General features: G+C 45.4%; 1 protein-coding gene across 9 annotated transcripts in view; it reads right to left on the bottom strand.

Moving 5' to 3' along the window:
• Positions 1-2,049: 2,049 nt before the first annotated feature.
• LOC121287384 (zinc fingers and homeoboxes protein 3-like) overlaps positions 2,050-25,845 on the bottom strand; it is a 72,046-nt gene continuing 48,250 nt past the window's right edge. For all 9 annotated transcript variants that reach the window (XM_041205207.1, XM_041205211.1, XM_041205210.1 and 6 more), the window contains 2 exons: positions 9,424-12,412; positions 2,050-3,675 (listed from right to left, as the gene is read on the bottom strand). In XM_041205207.1, the coding sequence (XP_041061141.1) occupies positions 3,665-3,675; positions 9,424-12,235 (2,823 nt within the window). In that variant the 5' untranslated portion in view covers positions 12,236-12,412 and the 3' untranslated portion in view covers positions 2,050-3,664. The remainder of the gene's footprint in view (positions 3,676-9,423; positions 12,413-25,845) is intronic.

Raw genomic sequence — 25,845 nt, 5'->3', positions numbered from 1 at the left:
ATAAATAAATATATATTTTAATATGTGGTGGTCAGACTGGAAAATAACACAAAATTCTGGGGGAATAAATGAAAATGATTCCTTTCCAGTTCCATTTGGTTTCTTGATCAACAAACAAATTAAATGCTGGAATTTAATCTCAGGGTCCAATGGAGGTTAATAAATTTACACAACCCAGTCAGCTTAATCAGCCTCCATTTACTCCTGGGAATTCAATTGCCATAATTACAGGAGGTTTTATTTTCTCCTTTAAACTGACTGCTACGTCATAATGCAATTTCTCTGCTAGCTATAATGTTTCCCTTCAGTTTTGAACTATTAGGCTGGAGGCACACTGCAATCCTTCATCAATAACACATCACAACAGGCCAACCCAATCCATTTCTCTCGTGTCTAACCGCTGGTAGATGGGCAGTGTCACTTTAAAGTATACTCCCCTTTCTTGTTGACTGGTATGAGTTGGATTTCTAAAGCAGGCAATTCACTCATAATCTGTTGGAGACCAAAGACTGAAAGGGGCACTATTGTCTGCTTGTTATTTTACTTTACTTTAGTTTATTTGCAGCTAATAATGAGGCCTTGCCATGGTTATTTTTGAAGTCACTGCCTAGATCATAAGCAGTTTGGTCTTTTCCTTCCCAATCTCTCCCCCTCCTGAAGTGATTGACTCTTTGACGAGGAGCATTTCCATGGTCGACTCATGAACCTTGCCCAGGTGTCCATTTTGCATTTTTATTCACGCTTGGGAAGCGGGCGTCACTGACATGGTCAGTATTTATTGTCCATCCCTAGATGACCCAAGAAGTGATGGTGGCGTGTTCTGAAGCGAAGCCGTTTGAGACAACAGGGGCTTGCGGGGCTACAACAGAGGGTAGGTAAGAGGCAGCCAAACTGGAGTCACACATAGGTCAGAATGGGTAAGGGTGTCAAGTTTCTTTCCCTAAAGGACATTTTTTACGATAATCTGACATCTTCATGGTGCCTTTTATTAATATCAGGGGTTTGCTGATGTGGGGGGGGTTGACGGATGGGGTCAAGAGGGGAAGGAACATGTCAGCTGAGACCCATCCTCACCCAAAACCTACATTTATGTGCTTCTGATAGGGGATCACTGAGTAGCAATCAGGAGGTGAGACACTGGGTATATTTCCCCACTTGAACCCTGGGCTTTAAGGTTAATCACAGCCAGCTACCACAATCACAGCTCTGTGAGGAGAATCATCTCACCTAGAATCATCTCGAGCTATATGGCTGAGTTACCCAGTAGACAATCTCACCGGGCTTTCTTCCTTTGAAGGGATTTTTACTGTGTCAGGTAAAATTAATCCTAAATTCAAAATTGCACAAAATTCAAATTTGGATTTTGGATTTTAATAAAAGGATCTTAAGTCCCAATTGGCGATGTTGATGACAGAATCACAATCACTCTGATTCTAGTAATAATATTGCCATCTTGATAACATTCTCAATATGGACTGGGTGGACTGCTACCTCTCTAAAAGGATGTAGGATGACATAAGTGCTACCACTCCAGATGGGAACTGACACCCAACTGGTGTACACTCTGCCATCAACTAAAAGAAGTATTAAAATAATGACTAAAGCTTCAAATCAAACATTGTCACTGAATTTCACCGAGGTAGGAGAGAGTTGTCTTTATCCAACATGATCACATAGCAACAGGCAAAGGCATCTCAACAGGAAATTCTTCCAGCCTTACAATAAAATACGTAAAGAAGGGTGACAGTTCCACGATTACTAATGCCACCCCATAGTCTAGAAAGAAGAAAGGATCCGAAAGTGTAAAGTTAAAAAGTTTATGAGAAGGTCAAATAATGTCAACCAAAGAGAGCACCTGCAACCACCATTGTTTGGAAATCTAGGCCGGGAAATTAAAGGTTCACAGTGCAAAACGCTGTTCCCCTTCAGGTACCTGCCTCCCCCCCACCCCCCCCACCACCCCCCCCCCCCCCCCCCCCAACCACCCCCACCACCCACATCTGCCCCGCTTTCCCCACCCACCGCCCCCCCACCCCCCATCACCCACAGGTCTTCTCCATTCATAGAAACATGCTTGTAGTGTATCAAGGTGGGGTTATTCCTCAGTCACGTGTGTACCCAAGTAATACATTCAGCAATCAGAAGAAAAGGCTAGCTGGGCGCAGCTGCCTCAATAAACTGGGTAAGATCATTCTAGATGTTAAGCTCCTCAGTAATGACAGTCCTATAATCAAACAGGACAAGTTGCAGTTCTGCTTGAATACCTGCACACTTTTTCATTTGTATTTCCATAATCCAACACCCCTTCACAGATCCTTCCTTTTTTTCAAGTCTTCTGTTAAGAACCACCTCAGGCAAAAAAATTATACTTTTTTTGGTTTCTCATAGCGACAATGACTGTTTATATATATATATATTTTATATATATATATATACACACACACACACACACACACACACACACTCACACATACACACACACACATATATATATATTTTTAAATTAGTACAGTTCTCCCTGCATATCACTTGCTTGACAATTCCTATTCTGGCGAGCACAGATCTAATCCCTCATTCATGCCACTGAATAAACTGAACCTACCCTTGCTGATTAAATACCAAATTCATAACTGGACCCCAGTTACATAGTTCCCTCAGTAAAAATTATTTTTTTAAAATGTTTTGCGTAAATGCCATTTTGGTTTAAACTGCCCCACATAAAAGTGAGTGGCACAAAGCTCTAAGAAAATCAAACCTTTCACAATTTTTAAAGCCTGATTATACTCAAGGCCTCAACAGAAGGCATTCAGATCACAGTGGATCTATCCCCCTTGCTCCGTTCTCTCCGTGACAACATACCCCGGAAGACCATTCTCTACTTTGTGGCGCAAACGTTGCTCACTGGGTGCATGCTCTACTTCACCACACAGCAACTAATAACCATTGCTATCCATGGATGGGAATGGGTTCAATCCTCCAATTTTCCCCATGTAAACAATGTGCCACCTGAAGTACAGATGCAAAGTCGGGGTGGGGGGGAGTTGGGGCAGGGGGCATGGGGAAGGGAAGGACAAAAGAAAAACCACCAGGAAAATCTTGAAAAAAAAATAAAAGTTAAATAGATCCAGGTTGCGACCCCTGTGCAAGCAGGGGTTTATAAAATTATTTCACCGACATGTTCCTCGCTGATGAGGAACGATGACCGAACAAGAATGCCTTGTGGTGGGTTGGCTCTGTTCCGAACACCATACGTCAGAACCATTATCTCAATTTGGATTCACCTGATAAGAGGCTTCATTTTACAAACACATCAAAACCTAACTCTTTCTCTGTCCTGTTATTTACAAAAAAGCTTTGTGCACCTGACGTTAATTCCTCGACTGTGGCAACTGCAGGGCGCTCAAAACACAGGCAGGCACCCCCGTCCTTCCTGTGTCAGCTATATCACTGTCTATTTACAGTAATGGTGCCATAACACACACATACACACGCACACACACAAAACAAAAGAGAGTTTGAACCACAGCTGCAGCCTCCCAATGCAGCATCTGATCAGTCTGAGCAGCAGCTAAAGGCAGCATTAGGCCCAGAATAGTCGAAGACTTTCTTCAGCCAGAAATAAACCACAGCTTCATTCCTTTTCTTTAAAGGTGCTCATCTCCCGTCACTCTGCTTCTGCAACAGCAAAGGGAAGGGAAAAAAAACAAAGCATTGTAAGAGACATTCCACAAAGTGTGCATGAATGCTGACTGATACCTGATTTTTGATTAGCAGTGGAAAATGGTTATTTATTATTGGAGCACTCAATGTCTACTAAAGACAGTCAAAGTCCACTAGACAACTAGGGCAAATGCACGATGGGATATCAATCAATCACTTCTTCATTGGGTCAATGTATGACCGTCAACTCTTCAGGATTGACCCAGAGTCTCCAGGAACGAAAGATTATTCTCCAGGTCACTACTATGAGCAACCTCTGGGAGAAAAATCTTAGTGACATTAAAAAAAGTGTTTTCAAGCTTTTTGATAATTTATTAGTGATATAAATATTGGGAAATGGGATGAAAAGTCAGTTTCACTGATTGACAAATGTCATCCTGTTGAGTAATTAAGACCTTGTTTGCTTTCCAGTTGGCATGGGATGGGGGAGTGTGCAAGGATGGATATATCACACGGCCAATGGCAGGAGTGTGGTGGTGGGGTTGGCAGGAGGTGGGGCGGTCGGTTGGAGGAAGGCGGTCGCATTATGAAACCAGGAAGATGGCGAACCAGGGTTGGCAACTTGGTGTCAATGACTTGTTCAACCCCGACACGTTTTCAATACATCTCCAAACAGAGAAAGAATATAACTGAATATCAGCAACAAACCACTGGAGAGGTGTAGATCTGCTCCTCAGGCCCAATGCTCATTTACAGTTTGTGTGTGTAAAACCAGCAAATGCTCATTACTTATTTAGCCATGGGCTTTGCCAGACTTCCAGTGGGAATGGGAAAGTCTAGTGAAAGCACTAGGATCTGTCACTCATAGTTCAAGGAACAAGTTCTATAAGACCATAAGACGTAGGAGCAGAAGTAGGCCACTCAGCCCATCGAGTCTGCTCTGCCATTCAATGAGATCATGGCTGATCTGATAATCCTCAACTCCACTTTCCTGCCTTTTCCCCATAATCCTTGATTCCCTTACTGATTAAAAATCTGTCTATCTGAGCCTTGAATATGCCTAACGACCCAGCTTCTAAAGGCCTCTGCAGTAAAGAATTCCATTGATTAACTACCCTCTGAGAGAAGAAATTCCTCTTCATCTCTCTTTGAAATGGGTGACCTCTTATTCTGAGATTATGCCCTCTGGTCCTAGACTCTCCCACAAGGGGAAACAACCTCTCAGCATCTACCCTGTCGAGCCCCCTAAGAATCTTATATGTTTCAATAAGGTTGCCTCTCATTCTTCTAAACTCCAATGAGTACAGGCCCAACCTACTCAACTTCTCCTCATAAGAAAATCCCTCCATACCCGGGATCAACCTAGTGAACCTTCTCTGGACTGCCTCCAATGCCTGTACATCTTTCCTTAGATAAGGGGACCACCACCATTTAGGGGGAGGCAGTGGCGAAATGGTATTGTCACTGGATTAGTAATCCAGAGATCCAGAGTAATGCTCTGGGGACCGAATCCTGCAACGGCAGATGGTGGAAATTGAATTCAATAAAAAATCTGTAATTAAAAGTCTAATGATGACCATGAATCCATTGTCGATGGTCATAAAAACCCAACTGGTTCACCAATGTCCTTTAGGGAAGGAAATCTGCCATCCTCTGGCTTACATGACTCCAGACCATAGCAACGTGGTTGACTCTTAAAAGTACCTTCTGAACAAGGGCAATTAGGGATGGGTAAATGCTAGCCATCGACACCTGCATCCCAGGAGTGAATTAAAAAAAACTGTTCACAGTATTAAATTGCACCGTTAAGGGTAAAGGAACATTAACCCACTTCCCCAAACTGTGACCAAGATAAAGGAGAGCAGTGAAAGACTGTTTCTTGCAGTACGCTTTCAAAATACCTATAGTAGAGGCCTTTGGAGCTGGTTTCTCTTCTGGTTGTGGCTTGTAGCAAGGAGTATTTTCGCATTGGGTGCAATAGTCTTCCATCACCTCATAGACACTGGACGTTCTTCATGTCTTGGGTCTCATCAGAGGTGGTAGTACTGGGGCCAATGCATATAACCCAGCCATAGGCCAACCCAGAGCTCACACATGTGCAATTCCCAACATGGGTCACTGGATGGCAATCAAGAGCAGGAACCAGGCATTATTTACTCCAGATACACAGTCTACAGATACTGAGGCCAACTACAGGGTATTTCCCATTTCCCATCATCTTATGTGGGACAAGTTGGCTTAGCAGAAATTAGGGACTGAATCAGAGTCTATATGGTCTAGTGCTGACATAATCACAATTCAGGGTGTTTTTTTCTCTCGACATAGTCATAACCTTTATAGGGTTAAGATAAATTTCTATCAGTTTTTTTTAAATATTTCCATAGACACAGTTTGTTGCACATACAATTAAGGATGCCAATGCTCCAGGAGTGCCCTGCAGTCTGCAAGAATGAAGGACTAGTTTCCAGGACATTGTTGTGAGAAGCCCAGGGGGAAAAATAACAGGGACAATAAAGAAATTGTTTTAACTCTTTGAACATGTTCATCATTTGCTGCAAAAAATGGAGGAAAGAGGCTATTGGATTGATAATCAACATTAAACATCCTGTCAGGTAATGGTGTCCACTTTTGTGATTGGCTTGGAAAGGCTGTGTGATGTGGTATGACCTATTGGGAGGACCGTGGGTGGGGTGGGGGGTGGTGTGGTGGTGGTGGTGGGGGGGTGGGGGGGGGGGGGGGGGGGGGGTGATGTGGTTGGGGCAGGGGGGGAAGGTCATGTGGTCACACCCCCAGAAATACGTCCAACCAAAAATGGCAACTATATGGACAATCCTCATCACGTTCATGCTCAGAACTGAACCTACAGGTCCCCTTGTAAATGTTGGCAAAAACGTTAAAAAGATCATTTTAGTTAGATGCACATCATTTGTTGCAGCTCTGCATGAAGAGGGCATTGTTCTGAGTGACCACAGTGATTCACAAGCCCCAATCGGGGGGAAGTTTTTCATGGTTCTACTATACTATTGAGTGTGTTCATGCACTTACAGCACTAAATACAGATGGTAGGAGACACAGAGTTTCCTGTAACTAAAACTTATCTATCTACATACCTTTACATTATATATTTACATGTTGTGTACATAAAACATGATTAGTTCAATGACAGCAATCTAGGGGCCACACTTGATGTGTGGAGCCACAATCTCCTCGAATCTTTTTCAGGATATCGGCATAGCTGGTAAGGATGCATTTATTATCACCTCTTAGCTGACCTGAGAAGCTGGTGGGGTCTTCTTAAACAGAAATAGTTTTTACAACTGAGTAGCTTACTACTTCAAAGTCAACCAGCTGGTGGGGACCGATGGGGTCTGAAGTCATGTCTAATTCCTATATTACAACAATGGCTACACTTCAAAAGTACTCCATTGGACATAAAATGCTTTTGAGATGGCTGGTGACTATATAAATGCAAGTCTTTTTTTAAAATTCTTTCTCAGGATGCGGGTGTCGCTGGCAAGGCTGGCATTTATTGCCCATTCCCCTAGTAGTCCTAGGTAATGGTGAGCCTTCTTCTTGAGCCACTGCAGCTCATGTGGTGAGTTTGCTCCCACAATGCTGTTTGGCAGGAAATTCCAGAACTTTGACCCAGCGTCAATGAAGGAAAGGCAACATATGTCCAAGTCATGGTGGTGTGCGACTTGGAGGAGACATTGGAGGCATTGACACTCCCACATACTTTCTACCCTTGTCCCTTTAATGGCTGGGAGCTGTCAGGATCCCTTCCCTGAAGAATATCAATGGAACCCAGATGGGTTTTACAACAGTACAGTAACTTTAATAGCCCTTCTTCTGCTATCAGCCCAAAAACAGCAAGATTATTGAGTTCAATGTGCCACAGTAAAATGTGAACTTGCAATCCCTGGGTTGTTGGTCCACTACTATAATTACTACACCACTATACCCAGTGCTGCCTAATCGAACAGTGATTCAAAGTCAGAGAAAACAAAGAACTAACATTGACCTGAGATTTGGAGATACAGAAACGCCGTGCAAGAAAGAGAATGGACTGCTTGGTACCAGCTGGGAACGGAATATCAGACACTGCACTCTGCTAAGTCATATGTTTTTACTGACGCTCGTGATTATCAGCTTATTAAAAGGGACCTCAGAATGGAAAAGGAGAATCACTATGAATTTGTTGATGGTTATCTTGGCCCGCTAAACTGGCTGATAACTTGGGTAGGAAAGTTTGAACAAGTTGCTCATAACAACTTGTTATGATCTGGAATGCATTGTCAGAAGAGATGGTGGAAGCAGATTAAGTAGTAACTTTCACAAAGGGATGTGGATACATACTGAAAAAAGTAGAAATTTTCAGGACTGCAGGGCAAGAGGTGACTGAGACTAATTGGATAGCTCTTTCAAAGAGCCAGCAAAGACATGGGGGTAAATGGCCTCTAAATACTGTAAGATTCTATGTGTAGTGTGGGTTGGCCAGCTGAACTAAGGGTATGGACATTGCATGTGCGAGGTTTGATGTATTGGCCTATTAATTATTCTGGCTTCACCTTTCTCCTCTGCAGCACGAAACTATGTGATAGTTTGAGAATTTGAATGCAGTTTAAAGTGTCTCGGATTGCAAATATAAAGTTAGTATCCTTAAATCCTAAAGCTGTCGGAATATCGTATAAAGTCCAAACTTGTTCACTCATGCCCTCCAAGGAAGAGCATCTCCTATTCTTACCCAGTGTGGTATATAGACTCCAGTCACATTAAGTCAGCTGGGGCTCAGTGGGTAACACTATCACCTGTGAATGAGAAGATTGTGCGTTCAAGATCCCCTCCAGAGACTTGAGGACAAAAATCTAAAATAACGCTGTAGTGCCAAGGGAGTGCTAAATTTTTCGAAGGCCCTATCTTTCGGATGAGACATTAAACTGAGGCACCATCTGCTGTCTCAGGTGGATGTAAATGGTGCTATTTTGAAGAAGAGCAGGGGAGTTATCCCCAGTGTCCTGGTCAATAGTTACCCTTCAATCAACATTACAAGAAACAGAACTGAAAACAGAAAATGCTGGAAAATCTCAATATGTCTGGCAGCATCTGTGATTTTGAGTCCAATATGACTCTTCTTTGGAAACTCCCAGGTCTGCCAAACCTGCTGAGTTTTTCCAGTATTTTTAGTTTTTATTTCAGATTTCCAGCATCCACAGTATTTTGCTTTTATTGCTGAAAACAGGTTATCTGGTCAGCAAGGTAGTCCTGTTCGGGGGAGCTTGCTGTGTCCAAAGTGACTCGTTTCCTACATTACAACAGTTAAATATACTTCAAAAGTATTTCATTGGATATTCGGTGTTTAGGAAGGTCTGAGGCATTATATAAATGCCAGTCTTTCTTTTCTCAGTTGATTCCTACCTGCCTAGCAAGCCACTCAGTTGCATTATCACCTTTTCAGGGTAACTAGGGACAGGCAATAAGTCCCAATCTTGCCAGCAACACCCATATCCCAAGAAGTAAAATTATTGATCTCTTGCTGGATTCTGTGCTGGTACCCAAGGTGGAAAGATAATGTACTGACTAGTCTCAAAGGAGACCTTCTGAAGATAAAAGTGTTAAATGTGCCTGTTTAGTTTCTCAAAGTGTTTCTCTTTCAAACCACCCCATCAACTTCATGACTGATAGCAGACACCGTGGTGAGACTGTTCTTTAATACCTCTTTATGTCAGTTTAGCTTTGCTATACTCATTGCACTTCAAGCCTCACCAGAGATGTTCTCAGCATCAAAATCATTCAGTTCTGCGTGGCCCTCCCGTGATGGGATATCCCAGTTATCGCTGTTGTCTGTCACATCAGAGTAGACTTCCTCTGTTCCAAAGCGTTGACTGCTTTTGGCTTTATCTACTTTGTCACTCTCTCCATTGGTCGACTGCTGATCTTCATTGCTGAAGTCGGACATGTACATGGCGTCCTCAGTTTGTTTCTCTGCAAACCAGTCTCTCACCTGTTCATAGCTCATGCAAGACTTCTCGCAGAGCCGGTCTAGATCCTCCTCATGAAGCATCCGGTGCTGGGTGTAATATTCAAACAAGACCATTTTCCCGCTTTTTTTGGATGGTGTTCGTTTGAGTCTGTAATTCTCCACCGGCACATCAGTAATTAAGCTATTGCTGCCGGAGCGGATGGCGTAGATACCTTTTTTGTAATCATCGTACCATTTCAGCTGTCCATTTTTCAACGCGTACCGCGCATCACCAAACCAACGAACTACCTCAGTCCTGGGCAGCCGCGATTTGATAGCCAATTCGTCATACTCTTCAACCGTCGGCCATTGTGTCCGCATAAACTGCAACTTCATCAAGTGAAGCTGGTGAACCGTTTTCTTATTTTGACCCTTGTACTTGACAGCATTCGGGGACGCAGTTGAGGAGACAGAGCTAAGGTTCAGCGGCTTGCCGGCCTGCATAATCTTGGGCTGGATGCACAAGTTTGAGCCGTCTTTCAGGCAGATTTTTAAGGGGCTAACCTTGAGCCGCTCCTGAGGAGGTATAAGCCTCTTCATGTCCACCGAGCTGCTGTCGCTTGGTGTCCCTTCACCGTCCGAGTCCTCCTCCTCCTCCCCGGAATCAGCATCGTCCTTGACGTCCGAGTCGTCCTGGCGGGCCTTTAAGGCCCGCTCGTCCAGCTTAACCTTCCTCCGCTCAGAAAACCAAAGGTCAATCTCCCGCCTGGTCATTTTAGTCTCGACCCGTAACCTGTCCACCTCTTCCTCAGGCGGGAAGGGGTTCTGAGTGTAGCTTTGCTCCAGGACGCTGAGCTGCTCGGCCGACTTCCCCTTGAATTTGGGCGGGGTGAAGTCACAGCGGGTTTGCCACTGCCGGCGGTGCTGCTGGGAGGCCAACAAGTGGGGAGTGGACAAAGGCGGAGTGGGCGTTTCCTCGGGGGCCAGCTCAGCGGAGACTGCATTGGCACTGCTTGCGTCGAAGGATTGGTTGCACTTTAGGTTCTTGTAGTTGTACCGCCGGTCGCTGAACCACTTCCGAATCTCTTTGCCCTGCAAACCCGTCACTCTCACAAGCCGGTCAACCTCTTCATGCTCTGGGAACTGAGCTCGCAGGAAGCTCTGCTTCAGTGCGGCCAACTGCTCTTTTGTTTTCTTGTACTTGTAGGTGCCAAACTCTGAAATGAGATTTGAGGTTGACAGGTGGCTGGACGTGACCACAGCCCCTGGCTGACCGACTGAGGGGGCGGCTAAAATCTTGACATTTGAACTGACCGCAGAGCCCCCGAGTTTCTGCACCTGAAACTTTGAGGCGGTCTGCTGCTTGGGGATGGTGGCGAGGCTGACAGCAACAGGGGAGCCCGTCATCGTGGCTCCTTTCACCACCCCCCCTGGCTGGGTGACAACAATATTGCCCCCCGGAGTCAACAGCTGGCAAGGGAAGTTGGCCTGCAAGACGTGCTGCCCGCCATTGGTGGTGGTCAACTGGGTGGGCAGTACGGTGATGGTCTGCTGCGGCACACTCTGAATAATGGTATTGAACATATTCTTTCGGGCGTCCTCTATTTCCTCTGGTGTCCAGCTGATGCCGTGCTTCAGCCGTTGCGCAGTGAACCAGATTTTGAGCTGCTCCTCCGGGTACTTGGTCACCACAGTCAGCCAGCATAGCTCGGCCTTCGACGGGTAGGGGAACTTATTGAAGGAGTTGTTGAGGAAGCTGTTGGAGTCCATGGCAGCGTTGTACGAGGGGATGCTACTCAACGGGATCATGACTTTGGGGAGGGGGCTGGAGCTGTTGCTTGAAGCCGGCCGTTGAATCACAGGGACTATTTGCGTCATGCCCGCCTGCAGGACAGGCACAGACATGACGGCTGTTCCATTTACGGTTTGGGAAGGGGTCGTCAGCCCATTGGCTGACAGTACCTCCGGCACGTCCGCACCCTCGGTTTTTTTAACAGCCTCGTCAACCGCCCCCGCTTCGTCGTTGGGCTCTTCCCTTCCGGCATGAGAGACAGTGATCCTCTTGCCTTCCGGCTTGCCCTTCAGCATCTTCATGATGGGCGTTTTGCTGATGGAGATTTCTGACTGGGTTTCCGCCTCCTCGCCATTCTCTCTGCCATCGTTGCTCTTTGTCTCGGAGACGCTCTGCTCGACAACCGTCTGGCTGTTCTTTTTGATTACACTCACTTTCAGGTTGGTCTCGTTGGGATGGCTCAGGGTGTTGTGCACTGTCAGGGACTCCTGACTCTTGGCGCTGAAGTTACACTCGACACAAACATACAGTTGGTCCACGCTTGCTTCAGAGTGCTCCGATTCTATATGTACAGTAAACGCATGGTAGTCCTGACTTGTGTAACTGCAGTACTTGCATTCAAATCCACCACGCTCTGCAATATCATTATTACTGATCACTGTGAACGCCTCCTCACCAGCAGACAGGTCCTCAATGGGAAATGCTTGCGGAGAAGCTTCATCATCATCATTGTATTCGGGGGTAATATCCATATCTGCATCGTGCATTGCCAGGGTTTTGGCTGGTATCATACAAGGAGTGGTAGACTTTCTCTTGCTGGCCATGATGAATGGCAACGCTATCTGAAGAGGGAAGCGGGGCAGAACTCCTTAACCTCTACAAAGCACAAACCCCCGTTCAGAGCCCTCCTCTCGCCATTAAACTTGTTTCCTTTTGAGTGTCTCTCAACTGGGACAGTTCACCAAATGGCAGATGTTGGTACCGCTCAAGGACGGCCCCAGCTGCAAGACATAAACAAGAAAGAAAAGGTTAGATGTACATTAAAGTAAACAATTTACTAATTTTAAAGTCTACCTTTCACCAATGGTAACTTTACTAAGCTTTTCATATTGTTCCCTTTTGCTGGAAAGGAGAGTTGGTGTGGAGGGAGTTGTGAACACAATGTTAAGTATTCAGTGTTGTCACTAAATGCATTGACACCAAAGTACTATTGGAAAAATCAGTTAAATTAATACATGTTAATATATCATACACAATATATTAAACTTTCTTCATTCATCATCTCAATTTTCTCCCCGAGTTGTAGATCTGTAAACATTCACCCTCGTCATCCTTGGCTCAATAGTGGAACATATGCAATGAGCAGACTGGCTGACTCATTTTCCCTCATTACAACAGTAACTGCGATGGGGAGATGGTGGTGTAGTGCGAATGTTGCTGGATTAGTAACCCAGAGGCCCAGGCTCTGGGTACATGGGTTCAAATCCCATGATAGCAGGTGGAATTTGAATTCAATTTTTAAATATAAAGTTAGTCTCAGTAATGGTGACCATGACAATTATCATTGATTGTTTATAAAAACCCATCTGGTTCACTAGCGCCCTTTAGGTAAGAAAATCTACCATCCTTACCTGGTCTCCAGGCCTACGGTGATGTGGCTGACTCTTACTTACCCCCTGAAATGGCCTAGTAAGCCATTAGGGGCGGGCAACAAATGTTGGCCTTGCCAATGATACCTACATCCCATGAAAGAATAAAGAAAAACATTCAAAAGTACCAAATTGGCTCCAAAATACTTTGGAACATCCTTTGGTGGGGCGAGGGCGAGGGCGGGGGCAGGGGCAGGGGCGGGGGCGGGGGCGGGGGGTGAGGGGGGTTGGGGGTGGAGGAGGAGGTTTCAGAATATTTTAGCATGACACAGCTTGAAATACCCTTTTCAGAGACCAGACACAATCCAAATTCGGGAACACAAAATTAGAAGTTGAGTGTTGGCTGTTTTGCACAATACATGCAGAGTGACAATTTCCCATGGCCATTGTTACTCTTCACTGAAACCTTAATGGTTGAAGAAAAATGTCCTCAATTTTGGCTGGTGTGAAAATGATAAATGTACAAGAGCAAACGGGCAATACTCTTGAAAGCAAAACATGCCCTTTCTCCAGAGGAAGACACCCCTAGTACAAAGAAGGATCCGTGAAGGTATCTAGCGGATACAGGCCTTCTATAGACTGTGCTGCCAGCCAATGGTGCTACTCCATGAACTAGGTAAGCATTTAGTGATGTAATACATACACGGTGTGGGGAGCACTTAGTGGCGTGAAGCATGGATGGCATGAGGAGCACTTAGTTGTGCGACACATGGCTGATGTGGGGGTTACTTAGTAACATGACGTGGATGACAGAGGAAGTGACAAATGAAAGAAAATATAAATAAATTCACAAAAGAAAAGGAAGCAAAATAGTGGTGACTTTGGACTTATAGTGGCCAAAATACTCAACCACGAGACATTCTCCTTATGTCAAGTCCGAGTCTGTAGATTTATTGATAGATATTACTTGCTATGATTTGTCAACAACTCTGTAATTTTTTTTCATTCATGGCATTGCTCGCTTGGCCAGCATTTATTGTCCATCTCTAATTGCCTTGAGAAGGTGGCGGTGAGCTGCCTTCTTGAACCACTGCAGTCCATATAGTGTAGCCACAGTGCTGTTAGGAAGGGAGTTCCAGGATTTTGACCCAGTGACAGTAAAGGAACGGCGATATATTTCCAAGTCAGGATGGTGAGTGGCTTGGAGGGGAACCTCTAGGTGGTGGTGTTCCCACATGTCTGCTGCCCTTGTCCTTCTAGATGGCATTGGTCATAGATTTGGAAGGTGATGTCTATGGAGTCTTGGTGAGTTCCTGCAGTGCATCTCATTGATGGTACACACTGCTGCTACTGTGCTTCAGTGGAGCAGTGAATGAATGTTTGTGAATGGGGTGCCAATTCATTATTAGGATGGTAGATGGTAAACCAGGTGGCCCTCAGTCTTCTTTCACCTACTAACAATGAAATGTCAGATGCCCAAAAGCCAAACAGATGCGTTGATTCTCAACATGTGTGGAAGCTACCAATGGCATAAAGTTGAGGGGTCAATGGAGACACTGCTGGTGGTTGACTGTCTCGGGGTCCTCAGGGACTGGATGGCATACTGCAAAACAGTCTCAATGGTGCACCTGAACCTCCCCATGCATCCCTCTTCCCCTTTGCAGTGGTGGCTGAGTTCTTTGCAGTACAGTGGCTAAGAGCTGTGCACATTTTATCGTCGCTGTGCACCGAGACCAGCTTCACCTCTTCTGTAATGCGCCCACTGATGTCAGCTACACAAGGCATAGCTGCACTGTCTTATTCATTCATTAATTGCTGAGGTGATGATTCATAATCCCTTTTGTTAAACTCCCTAACTTCAGGTTCGACCTGAAGCAAATTATTCAATCATTTGCAATGTGGCTGCGGAATGCTGCACACATTCATTAATGTTCTAAATAACCAAAGAGAAAATGACTTTCATTCATGCTCATTATCCAGTTTTTAACTACATTAAGATTAAGGTCTTGGAACCTTTTCATTGTGTTATATAAATGTAAGTTGCCATTTTTTTGGAGAGTAACATTAAGCACAGAAAAATGATGTGCCACTTTTCTTCCTGGTGTTATATTTCCTTTCCATCTCAGTTCTGCTAAAATGGTCAAAGACGGTTTTACTGAGGACTGGGCTAGGATAAACAAACAAATATCTAGTCGAATGATTGGCACCTTTTAAAAGAGGAACTTAAGAATAGTCACATTACAAAATTTAGTTATTTAGCCTGAAAGGGGCTTTTTTTTATTATGCTATTGCTATGAAGTTGAATTTGGTCCAAAATGGGTTAATTGCTTGAACGACATAAGTTATCTGGGGATGTTGTTCAGTGCAAATGAGCTGGAATGCCAGTTGCTCGCATAGCAGATTTGTTTTCAGACAATGGAGAAAATGCAATATCTCAGAGGTATAGGCGCCTGCAATGTTGAAATGATGCCCATTCCAAGTTACCAGTCGGTGCCTTAGCAAGGGGAGGTTCAGGTGCACCATTGAGACTATTTTGCAGTATGCCATCCAGTCCCTGAGGACCCGGAGACAGTCAACCACTAGCAGTGTCTCCATTGACCCCTCAACTTTATGCCACTGGTATCCTCCACACATGTTGAGTATCAAGGCATCTGTTTGGCTTTTGGGCATCTGACATTTCATAGAAAGTAGGTGAAAGAAGACTGAGGGCCACCTGGTTTACCATCTACCATCCTGATAATGCATTGACACCCTGTTCACATGCCAGAGGTTTTCTTATTAAAATCAGTTTGATTGACAGCTTGGCAAGCCAATCCCCAGCACACAGAGGGCAAGGGCAAGGCCAGGCTCTCCCCAAAATGTCCGACTAGACGAAGCAACGGGCAATGGTATTTCCCTTGTTATGGTAAGTTGATGACCGACTCCACTGAAAACCACGTTCTGCTCATTCGTATTCTACATAAAGAAATTTCTTTCCTTCATGTACCACATGTAAAATGAATCAGTTCATTGGTTCACAATTGGCCTGGTCTCACTAGAATGCTCATCGGTTCAAGTTTTTAATGAAGTGAGAAACACACGTGGCATTGCATGAGGGATCACAGGAACCAGTGCACACAATGATGGCGTCTTTACTGTTAATAACCCCTGGATCAGGCTGTTTATCTAGATATTGAGCAGCAACAGTATATTCCTGAGGCTTGGAGTTCACTGGCGAGCATGATCGGTGATGCTGAACTAGAGACCATCCAGTGAAGATCAAAAGTTTGCATATATTACATTTGGAAAAAGTCAGTGCTGGCAAAGAGAGAATAGCAGATGCCTAAACTGAACAAGACTTTTGCAGGGTGTGGGCATCATTAGCTGGGCCAGCATTTATTGCCCATCCCTAATTGCACGTGAGAAGATGGTGGTGAGCCACTTTCTTGAACCGCTGCAGCCCAGGTTTTGTCAGTATGCCCACAGTGCTGTTAAGGAGAGTTTTCCAGGATTTAGACCCCGCGACAGTGAAGGAATGGCAATATATTTCCAAATCAGGATGGTGCGTGGGTTTGCAGCGGAACCTCCAGGTGGTGGTGTTCCCTTGTGTCTGCTGCCCTTGCCCTTCTAGGCGCCAGAGGTCATGGGTGTGGAAAGTGCTGTCGAAGGAGCCTTGGTGAGTTCCTGCAGTGCATCTTGTAGATGGTGCACACTGCTGCTACTGTGCGTCGGTGGGGGAGGGAGTGAATGTTTGTGGATGGGGTGCCAATCAAGCGGGCTGCTTTATCCTGGATGGTGTCCAGCTTCTTGAGTGATGTCGGAGCTGCACTCATCCAGGTAAGTAGAGAGTATTCCATCACACCCCTGACTTGTGCCTTGTGGATTGTGGTCATTGCCTGGCAATTGCGTGGCATGAATGTTACCTGTCACTTGTCAGCCCAAGCCTGAATATTGTCCAACTCTTGCTGGACATGGACTGCTTCAGTATCTGAGGAGTTGTGAATGGTGATGTACATTGTGCAATCATCAGCAAACATTGCCACTTCTGACCTTGTGATGGAAGGTCATTGATGAAGCAGCTGAGGATGGTTGGGCCTAGGACGCTACCCTGAGGAACTCTAGCAGTGATGTCCTGGAGCAGAGATAACTGACTTCCAGCAACCAGAACCATCTATCTTTGCACTAGGTATGACTCCAACCAGCGGAGACTTTTCCCCCCATGTTCCTATTGACTCCAGTTTTTCTAGGGCTCCTTGATGCCACATTCAGCCAAATGATCCCAAGGACAGTCCTCTCACCTCACCTCAGGAGTTCAGCTCTTTTGTCCATGTTTGAACTCAAGGTTGTAATGAGGTCAGGAGAACTCAAACTGAGTGTCAGTGAGCAGGTTATTGCTAAGCAAGTGCTAATTTGATAGCACTTTTTATGACCCATTCCATCACTTTCATTGCCCATGCCCTTGAGAAATGGTGGTGAAGGTTCTGGCTGAAGATTTTATTTATTCATTCATGGGATATGAGCATCGCTGAGCATTTATTGCTCATCCCTAATTGCCCTTGAGAACTGAGTGATTTGCTAGGCCATTTCAGAGGACATTTAAGTCAACCACATTGCTGTGGGCCTGAAGTCACATATGGGCCAGGCCAGGTAAAGACAGCAGACTTTCTTCCCTAAAAAGCATTAGTGAACCAGATGGGTCTCTACAACAATCAACAACAGTTTCATGGTCATCATGAGACTTTTAATTCAAGATTTTTTTATTGGAATTCAAATTTCACCACCTGCCATGGTGGGATTCAAACCCAGGTCCCCAAAGCATTACCCTGGGTCTCTGGAGTACTAGTCCAGCAACAATACCACTAAGCCATCATCCCCCCTGAAGGTTGTTGCAAATGCTTCAGCCTTATCTTTTGCGCTGATGTGCCGGGCTCCCCCATCATTGAGGATGGGGATATTTGTGGAGCCTCCTCCTTCAGTGAGCTGTTTAATTGTCCACCACCATTCACGACTGGATATGGCAGGACTGCAGAGCTTGGGTCTGATCTATTGGTTGTGGGATTGCTTAGCTCTGTCTATCACTTGCTGCTTATGCTATTCGGCATGTAAGTAGTCTTGTGTTATAGTTTCACCAGGTTGACACCTCATTTTTAGGTATGCCTGGTACTGCTCCTGGCATGCCCTCCTGCACTTTTCATTGAACCAGGGTTTATCCCCTGGCTTGATAGTAATGGTAGAATGGGGGATATGCCAGGCCATGAGGTTATAGATTATGTTCGAGTACATCTGTACATCTGCTGATGCTGATGGCCCACAGTGCCTCATGGATGCCCAGTCTTGAGTTGTTAGATCTATCCCATTTAGCACGGTGGTAGTGCCACACAGCACGGTGGAGGGTGTTCTCCACAATGACTGTGCGGTGATCACTCCTACCGATACTGTCATGGACAGATGCATCTGCAGCAGGCAGGTTGATGACGATGAGGTCAAGTACGTTTTTCCCTCTTGTTGGTTCCCTCACCAACTGCTGCAGGCTCAGTTATGTCCTTTAAGGCTCGGCCAGCTCGGTCAGTAGTGGTGCTACGAGCCATTCTTGGTGATGGACATTGAAGTCCCCCACCCAGAGTACATTCTGCATTCTTGCCACCCTCAGTGCTTCCTCCAAGTGGTGTTCAACATAGAGGAGCACTGATTCATCAGCTGAGGGAGGGCGGTACATGGTAATCAGAAGGAGGTCTCCTTGCCCATGTTTGACCTTATGCCATGAGACTTCATGGGGTCCAGAGTCGATGGTGAGGACTCCCTGGGCAACTCCCTCTTGACTGTAAACCACTGTGCCAGTGGGACAGGATATGTACAGGGATGGTGATGATGGTGGCTGGGACATTGTCTGCAAGGTATGGTTCTATGAGTATGACTGTGTCAGGCTGTTACTTGCTGCAGAATTCACAGTCTCTGACCTGCCCTTGTAGCCACAGTATTTATATAGCTGGTCCAGTCAGTTTCTGGTCAATGGTTACTCCCAGGATGTTGGCAGTGGGGGGATTCAGCAATGGTAATGCCATTGAATGTCATGGGGAGATGGTTGGATTCTCTCTTGCTGGAGATGGTCATTGCCTGGCACTTGAATGTTATCTGATTATCTGTTGTTTGATTGATCTGTGGGAAACGATGAGAATCATGTTTCAGGCCAAGTCAATATCAAATTCTTATTGTCACAAATTAAGGCATATGCTGTGTTGCAAATGCTAATGTGCTATTCTCAATATCTGAAGGAGCCCTCAGTGTCCAAAGCCAAGCTTTGATCCACACCACCTGCATTCATGAGTTTGACTGACAGCAGAAGCTGATGGTGTAAAAGGTAAGGATGACCACATAAACCAGCCCTGTTGGCAAAATCCAAAAAAAAAAACACCTTGGACTGGCTGCCACCGATACTATAAGCTATGGTTCTGGGCCCCCAGACCAGAGGGCACCAATCCAATTGTGGCCAACAACTTTAAGTTTATTTCTGCCTTTTCATGCAGCAAATCGCTGTCAGCTCCCCCCTCTTAAAAGAGAGACATTCATGGTCAGGGACCTGTTTCAAAAGTCAAAAACCATATGGGGTCCTGGATTTTTTTTTTTAAATACGGAGCCACCGAAAGCCAAAAGGTGATCCTGAATCTGTACAAATCTTCTGTCAGGTTACAGTTAGAGTGCCCATTCCTGAGCATTGGGAAGGGTGTTACGGCCCTAGACGGGGTACAGAGGAGATCTACAAAGATAATACCAGCCCTAAGAGGCTTCATATTATGAAGGCATCACTTGAAAACGGAGCTTCATTTATAAAGAGTGAAAAAGTTTAAGAGATTGGACAGGCGCAGAGATTTCTAAAGGGGATTGATGCAATCAATTGGGAGAAATAATTTCCGGTCAGTGAATCGGGAAGAGGCGGAATTTAAGACCATTTCCCTGGAAATAAACATGGAGGTAAGATTTTACTTTTAAACGCAGGGAATTGTTCGGACATGGAATGTCCTAGCGGGAAGCAGAATCCATAATGGTTTCTTTAAAACGGGAGTGGATAAATATTTGAAAGAGATGGAACTAAAACCTTGCATTTACACGACACTTTTCACAACCACCGGACATCTCAAAGTGTTCTGCAGCCACTGAAATACTTTTGAAGAGTCATCCATAATTGGTAACATAAACAAATTTAAAAAGACAGGTGAATGGGACCAGCTCCTTCATGGAGCTGGCATTGCCCCAAAGGGCTAATAGATCTCCATAACAGGCTGCAAAAATCCCACAATTACTACGAGACCCATTGTCTAGTTTTACACAGGAGGATCGGCCATTTTTATTGATATCACTTGATCCATGGGATCTCCTAGATTGGTTTTAATCGCCTAAAGGGGGGGGGGGGGGGGGGGGGGGGGGGGGGGGGTGTTGATTGGGGTAGGGGGGAATTGGGGTAGGGGAGATTGGGGTAGGGGTGTGGTGGTCAGAGGGGAAATTTTCCTAAGTATTTTTTCCCTTATTAGCCCTGGGTACTTTTTAACGTCTCTTTTCAGAGGCGGCATGGTTGTGGGAGGGGGAAGCATTGGGCGGGTGTGAGAAAGTGTCCAGTCTTGATGCTCCATTCATCATGTGGTGTAAGGCAGCTTGATGGAACTGTTTGCCCTTTTGCGCCCATCAATTTTCTAGGCTCATATTAGGCCCAAGGCTGCTGGTGCTCATAAAACCAGCGAGTCCCTTCAGCAGAAAGAGAGAAGAGCAGGAATTCAGAAGGAAAATATGGCGCTGATGAACTAGATCCTTTTTTTTTCCCTTCCCCTTTGTCTGGGCCTTAATTTTTTTTTGCTCAGTCAGTGCCGATGACATCATCAGGTTACTGAACCTGATGGAATGAGAGTATCGTACAGTACTGACATCCAGCTCCCTCCCAGTTCACTTAACTCCTTGAGGCCCAGTCATTTGTTAACAGAATCAGCAGTCCCATTTTAAGAAGAAACTTTCAGCAACAAAAAAAAGTTAGTACTTATTTTGTATATATCTTGTTTCGATTAAAAGCTCCCATTCTTAAAAAGTCCCTCCTCTAAAAAGTGCAGTCTGCCTCCCTCCGCCATCCCACACCCGAGGGTAAGTCAGCGTCACAGCAGGAAAGAGTTCTGGTACGAGGGAGGATTTCTCCATGGAATCAGCCTGCTTGCTGAACCTTTTGTTAGAGCTGTTTTGTGGGGCGGGGGACGGGTGGGGGTGGTGGGGGGTGAAATCGAATCAAGCCAAGACCTGACAATTAGACAGACTATAATCCATCTCACATTGCACTTCTGGCTTCAGTCAGTGCTGCATTCAACACAAGCCCCCACCACCCACTATCCTCTTGCTCTGTCAGCCCCCTCAGACTTCGCACAACCAAGAGGCAACATTACACACACAGAAACTAGACAGGGTTACAGCTGAGGTTGCCAATTCTGGTTGAAAGTATCCCTGGAGGTTTCATCACTGACCTCCCACAATCCTGACCTGTCAAACAGCCTTTCCTTTCCACCCCCACCCACACACCCAGCATCTCCTAACATTTTAATAACTAAGTGCTCTAAACTAAAAGAAGGAATAAATCAAGCACACAATATTTTTTCTTTATTGACCCTGATTTTGCTTTCCGAGTTGCTGGTCATGATGTTTGGGAGGTGAATCTTAATTCTGGAAGACTCCAGGGCAATCCTGGAGGGTTGGTAACCCTGAGTTACAGTCTCGGCCCGCCTCCGATAACAATGGTCCATGGCAACATTCTGTTCTGTGCCAGCAATTTGGGCAGCCAAGCCGGTGGTTTTCAAAGTTGGAGTTCAAAGCCCTCCTCGATATCGTGGAGGGGGTAAAGGTGGGAGCAACATGGAGGATAACTGGCAGCGCAGAGCCTTCTCCTGGTCAATCTGACACAAAATATAAGCGCACAGGTCTTGATCTCGGGTCAGCACAATCAGAGATGTTACACTGGCGTCTTCTGTCATACGACATGGAATTGGTCAACCTCCAGTCAGGGACTGACTACATCTTCTACCAATGCACCAGCTTTGTTGCCACAAGGACATGGGTTTAGGGCAGGAACGTGCAGTTGAGGTAGAAAGTCAGCCTTGGTCTTTTTGAACGGTGCAACAGGCTGGAGGCTGTCTGGCTTATTCCTGCCCCTGCTCCTTATATCCTTACTAATCCCATTGCTAATCAGATAATTCACATTTAGAACTAATTTTTGTTGTTGGGAGCACGGAGCGTCGTTTGCTGCAATCTCATCGCCTGAAGGCATTGATGCCTTCATGGGCGCTGGTCACAGGTCTGCCCAAGTGACTCTCTTCAGGCAGGAGGCTGGAAAAACGTTGGGCTATTGATCCACAGGGGGCATCGAAAGCCAAGCACTCACACTGTTCATTGGGCAGAGTGAGATGCCACGATTTATCCAATTCTGCCCTCTCTACTCCAGAGCGTCGGGGCCTTCCAAACTACTAGCACAGAATAGCTAACTCAGTGCTGATTGATCATCAAACCCAATGTCGAAGCTGGCCTACATAAAACTGGATGGAAATACAAGTCTCCCTTTGTTACATGTCAGTTTAGTGTGGAAGCCTTGGGCAGGATTCATCTTTAAACGAATATAGCTGCTGTAGCTATCCAAGTAGATGCTGCTTCAGCAAGTGAACTCTGCCAAATGCACTGTTCAGTTGCTGTGTTCAGGATAGTGTCTCCAACAATGAATGCAAAACAGTCGTACGTGGATAAAAAAAAATGCAGTTACATTTTTTTTCTAAATCTTCCTGCAGACAAGAGGGGTGTGGCCGTCTCATCTGTGCTCTCCTCATCAAGTGAAGGTGAGTGAGTTTAAGCCACAGACTGCCTTGGGACATCAGATTAAAAGCACTGCACTGCTTGGAGATGCAACAACAGCCTATTTTCTTTCTCTCTCTATTCGAATGAACTGCGGCACTCATTAAAAAAAAAGCGGGTGACAGCAGCCCCTGGGAAATGGAGCAATTTTCTGCTTTTGGATCCAGTCTCCACATCAGACAGCCTGACTGGCTCCATATAAACATAACCCAGATCCAAGCAAAACTCTGAATGGGCCAACACCAACCACCACCCACCACCCCCCCCAACCTCCCGCACCCACCAACCCCCTCAATAACAACACCTCGCTTTGATTGAGATTACGGCTGTAATGCAGGAAAACTTCCCGAGGTGCTTCATAGGAGCATTAGCAAACAAAATATGACACCAGGCCTAACGTACGGAGCTGTTTGGACAGGTGACCAGAAGCTTGATCAGAGGGTTTGAGGAGGGAGGGCTTCAGAGAGCAACTGGGGCACAGGCTACTGAAGGTCTGGAAGCTGATGGGAGAGCAATGAAAATCATGGATGTGCAACAGTCCAGAATTGAGGAAGCACAAAGATCTTGGAAGTGGTTCCTTTTCACTCCTACTGTATTGAGACCACTAAAATACTCCTGGCATTCGATCATTGCCTGGATTTCCAATATTTCACAGCATTTCCCTATGTATACTGCAAGCTGGATAAACTAGGTCTAGAGTTGCCAACTCTGGTTAGATGAATTCTTGGAGGCTTCATCAGATGACCCTCCTGCAGTAACTGCTCCGCCTCCATAATCTCACCATTGATTGTCCAACACACTCATCTCCACCAATCGGAAAGCAAACAAATTCTTCATGACCTGATTGGATGACTGTGCCTGCCAGTTACTCAAGCTCCCTCTTTCCACCATCGCCAATATTTTTAGGACTAATAAATGGAAAAAAGACATTTTTTTTTTAAAAATGACCCTATAATTTTTTTTTCCCCTCCTGGGCTGCTCAAGGCTTTAAAGTCTTTAAAGAATCACAGAATTGTTACTGCACAGAAGGAGACCATTCAGCCCATTGTGCCTGCACTGGCTCTCAAAATGAGCAATTCACCTAGTGCCATTCTCCTGCTTCTGTCTGTAACCCAAAGAATCACAGAGACTCCGGACAATCCCGAAGGGTTGACAACTGTAACGGGAGCAGTCACCCAACTGGACTTGCACAGGTGCAGTAGATTGAAAAAGGACATCCACGTTTCTCATGAAGGCACACCAGATTCTCCTAGGGGCCTTCCCTGAGGCTGGGGGAGAAAAGAAACACGAGGGCTGGAATTCTGGAGCTGCATTGCTGGCCTGCACAAAATGGCAGCCAGAGTAAAATGGCCACTCTGCTTCAGCAGCTGCAGCGTTTGAAGACATGGAGGAAAGCTGCTGTCTTGGAGAGCAATGCGGTGTTATAAATGGGGAACAAAATTCCGAATCCAAGGGCACAACGTTACCCACATTTTCATGGACCAAAGGTTGGATGATTATTGTTCCAGCTCACTGCTGGGATGCTGTGTATGTACCAGCATGGACTGGTTGGGCCGAATGGCCTATTTCTTTGCCATATATTCTATGCAAACATTACAATGCGGTGTAAAACAGGCAGATTATAGTCCTTTCACCTGTGGGAACTGGGTTTAATCCAATTTATTCCAAAGGGTCCAACAGTCTCTGCAAGCAGCAAGAATTCTGTGTGAAGTGATCTAGGGCAGCCTTATGGGGAAGTGGTGACATTGTGGTCTTGACACTGGACTGCTGTTCCAGGGATCCAGGGTAATGCTCTGGGGACCCAGGTTTGAATCCCATCATGGCAAATGGTGAAGTTTGTATTCAATAAAAATCTGGAATTAAAAGTCTGATGGTGATCATGAAACCATTGCTGATTGTTATGAAATCCCATCTGGTTCACTAATGTCCTCCCTTTGAGGAAGGAAATCTGCTGTCCTTACCTGGTCTGGCCTACATGTGACTTGAGACCCACCAGTAATGTGGTTGGCTCTTAAATGCCCTCTGAACAAGAGCAATTATGGATGGGCAATAACTGCTGGCTGAGCCATTGACGCCCACATCCCAAGTAAAATAAAGCCTTTAACGAGTGTTCACAAGCCTGATTGGTTGAGGTGGGAGTGGGAAACAGGGTGGGGCAGGAGATGTATGAGTTAGGGAGAAATAGAAACAACTTAATGCATTGAGGAGTGCTAATGAGGTTGTAGGCACAAAGTAGAGGGAGAGATTTATCCTACATCTGACATGTTCTACACTTGACCCTGGAGTGACTGATGACAACACTGGGTACAAAAATAATGGAAAATGTTCTGTTCCAAGCTACCAACATCTCTCACTCTGCCAAGTGCAAGTTAAGGTTTAAGGGTCATATTGTCCTTAGTCTAACATTTATATTGAAAAAGTGGACAAGTACATGAATAAACAGGAAACAAGACCAAAAGAAAACAGTATTGTGACTCAGTCCTGCTCACAGACAAAAATGCTTCTCAGTTGGTAGCAGTCTTGCCTCTGAGTCACAAGGCTCTGAGTTCAAGTCCCAGTCCAGGGCTTCAGCAGAACATTCAAATTGACACTCTCAGTGCAGTACTGATGGAGCACCGCACTGTTGGAGGTGTCGAATTTTGAATGAGATGTTAAATTGAGGCCCCTTCTGCCTGCTTGCGTGGATGTAAAAGGTAGCATTGTACTATTTTGAAGATGATCCGGGGAGTATCCCTGGTGTGTTCAATATTTATCCCTCAATCAACATCACAAAAACAAATTACCTGGTCATTATTGCATTGACGGTTGTGGGACCTTGCTGTGCGCATATTGGCTGTTATGTTTCCTATATTATAACAGTGATTACACTTCAAAAAGTACTTCATTTGCTGTAAAGGGCTTTGAGATGTCTGGTGGTAAGCACTAACTCGTGGAAAGAGGGACGGCTTTGCACGCTCACCTAGATCACACTGTGCCCACCGGCGCAACAGTCAATCCTA

Source organism: Carcharodon carcharias, chromosome 14 (assembly GCF_017639515.1).
Source record: "Carcharodon carcharias isolate sCarCar2 chromosome 14, sCarCar2.pri, whole genome shotgun sequence".
NCBI classification, from domain to species: Eukaryota; Metazoa; Chordata; class Chondrichthyes; order Lamniformes; family Lamnidae; genus Carcharodon; species Carcharodon carcharias.
Note: the sequence above shows the minus strand (reverse complement) of the source record. Positions and strands in the feature narration are given on the sequence as shown.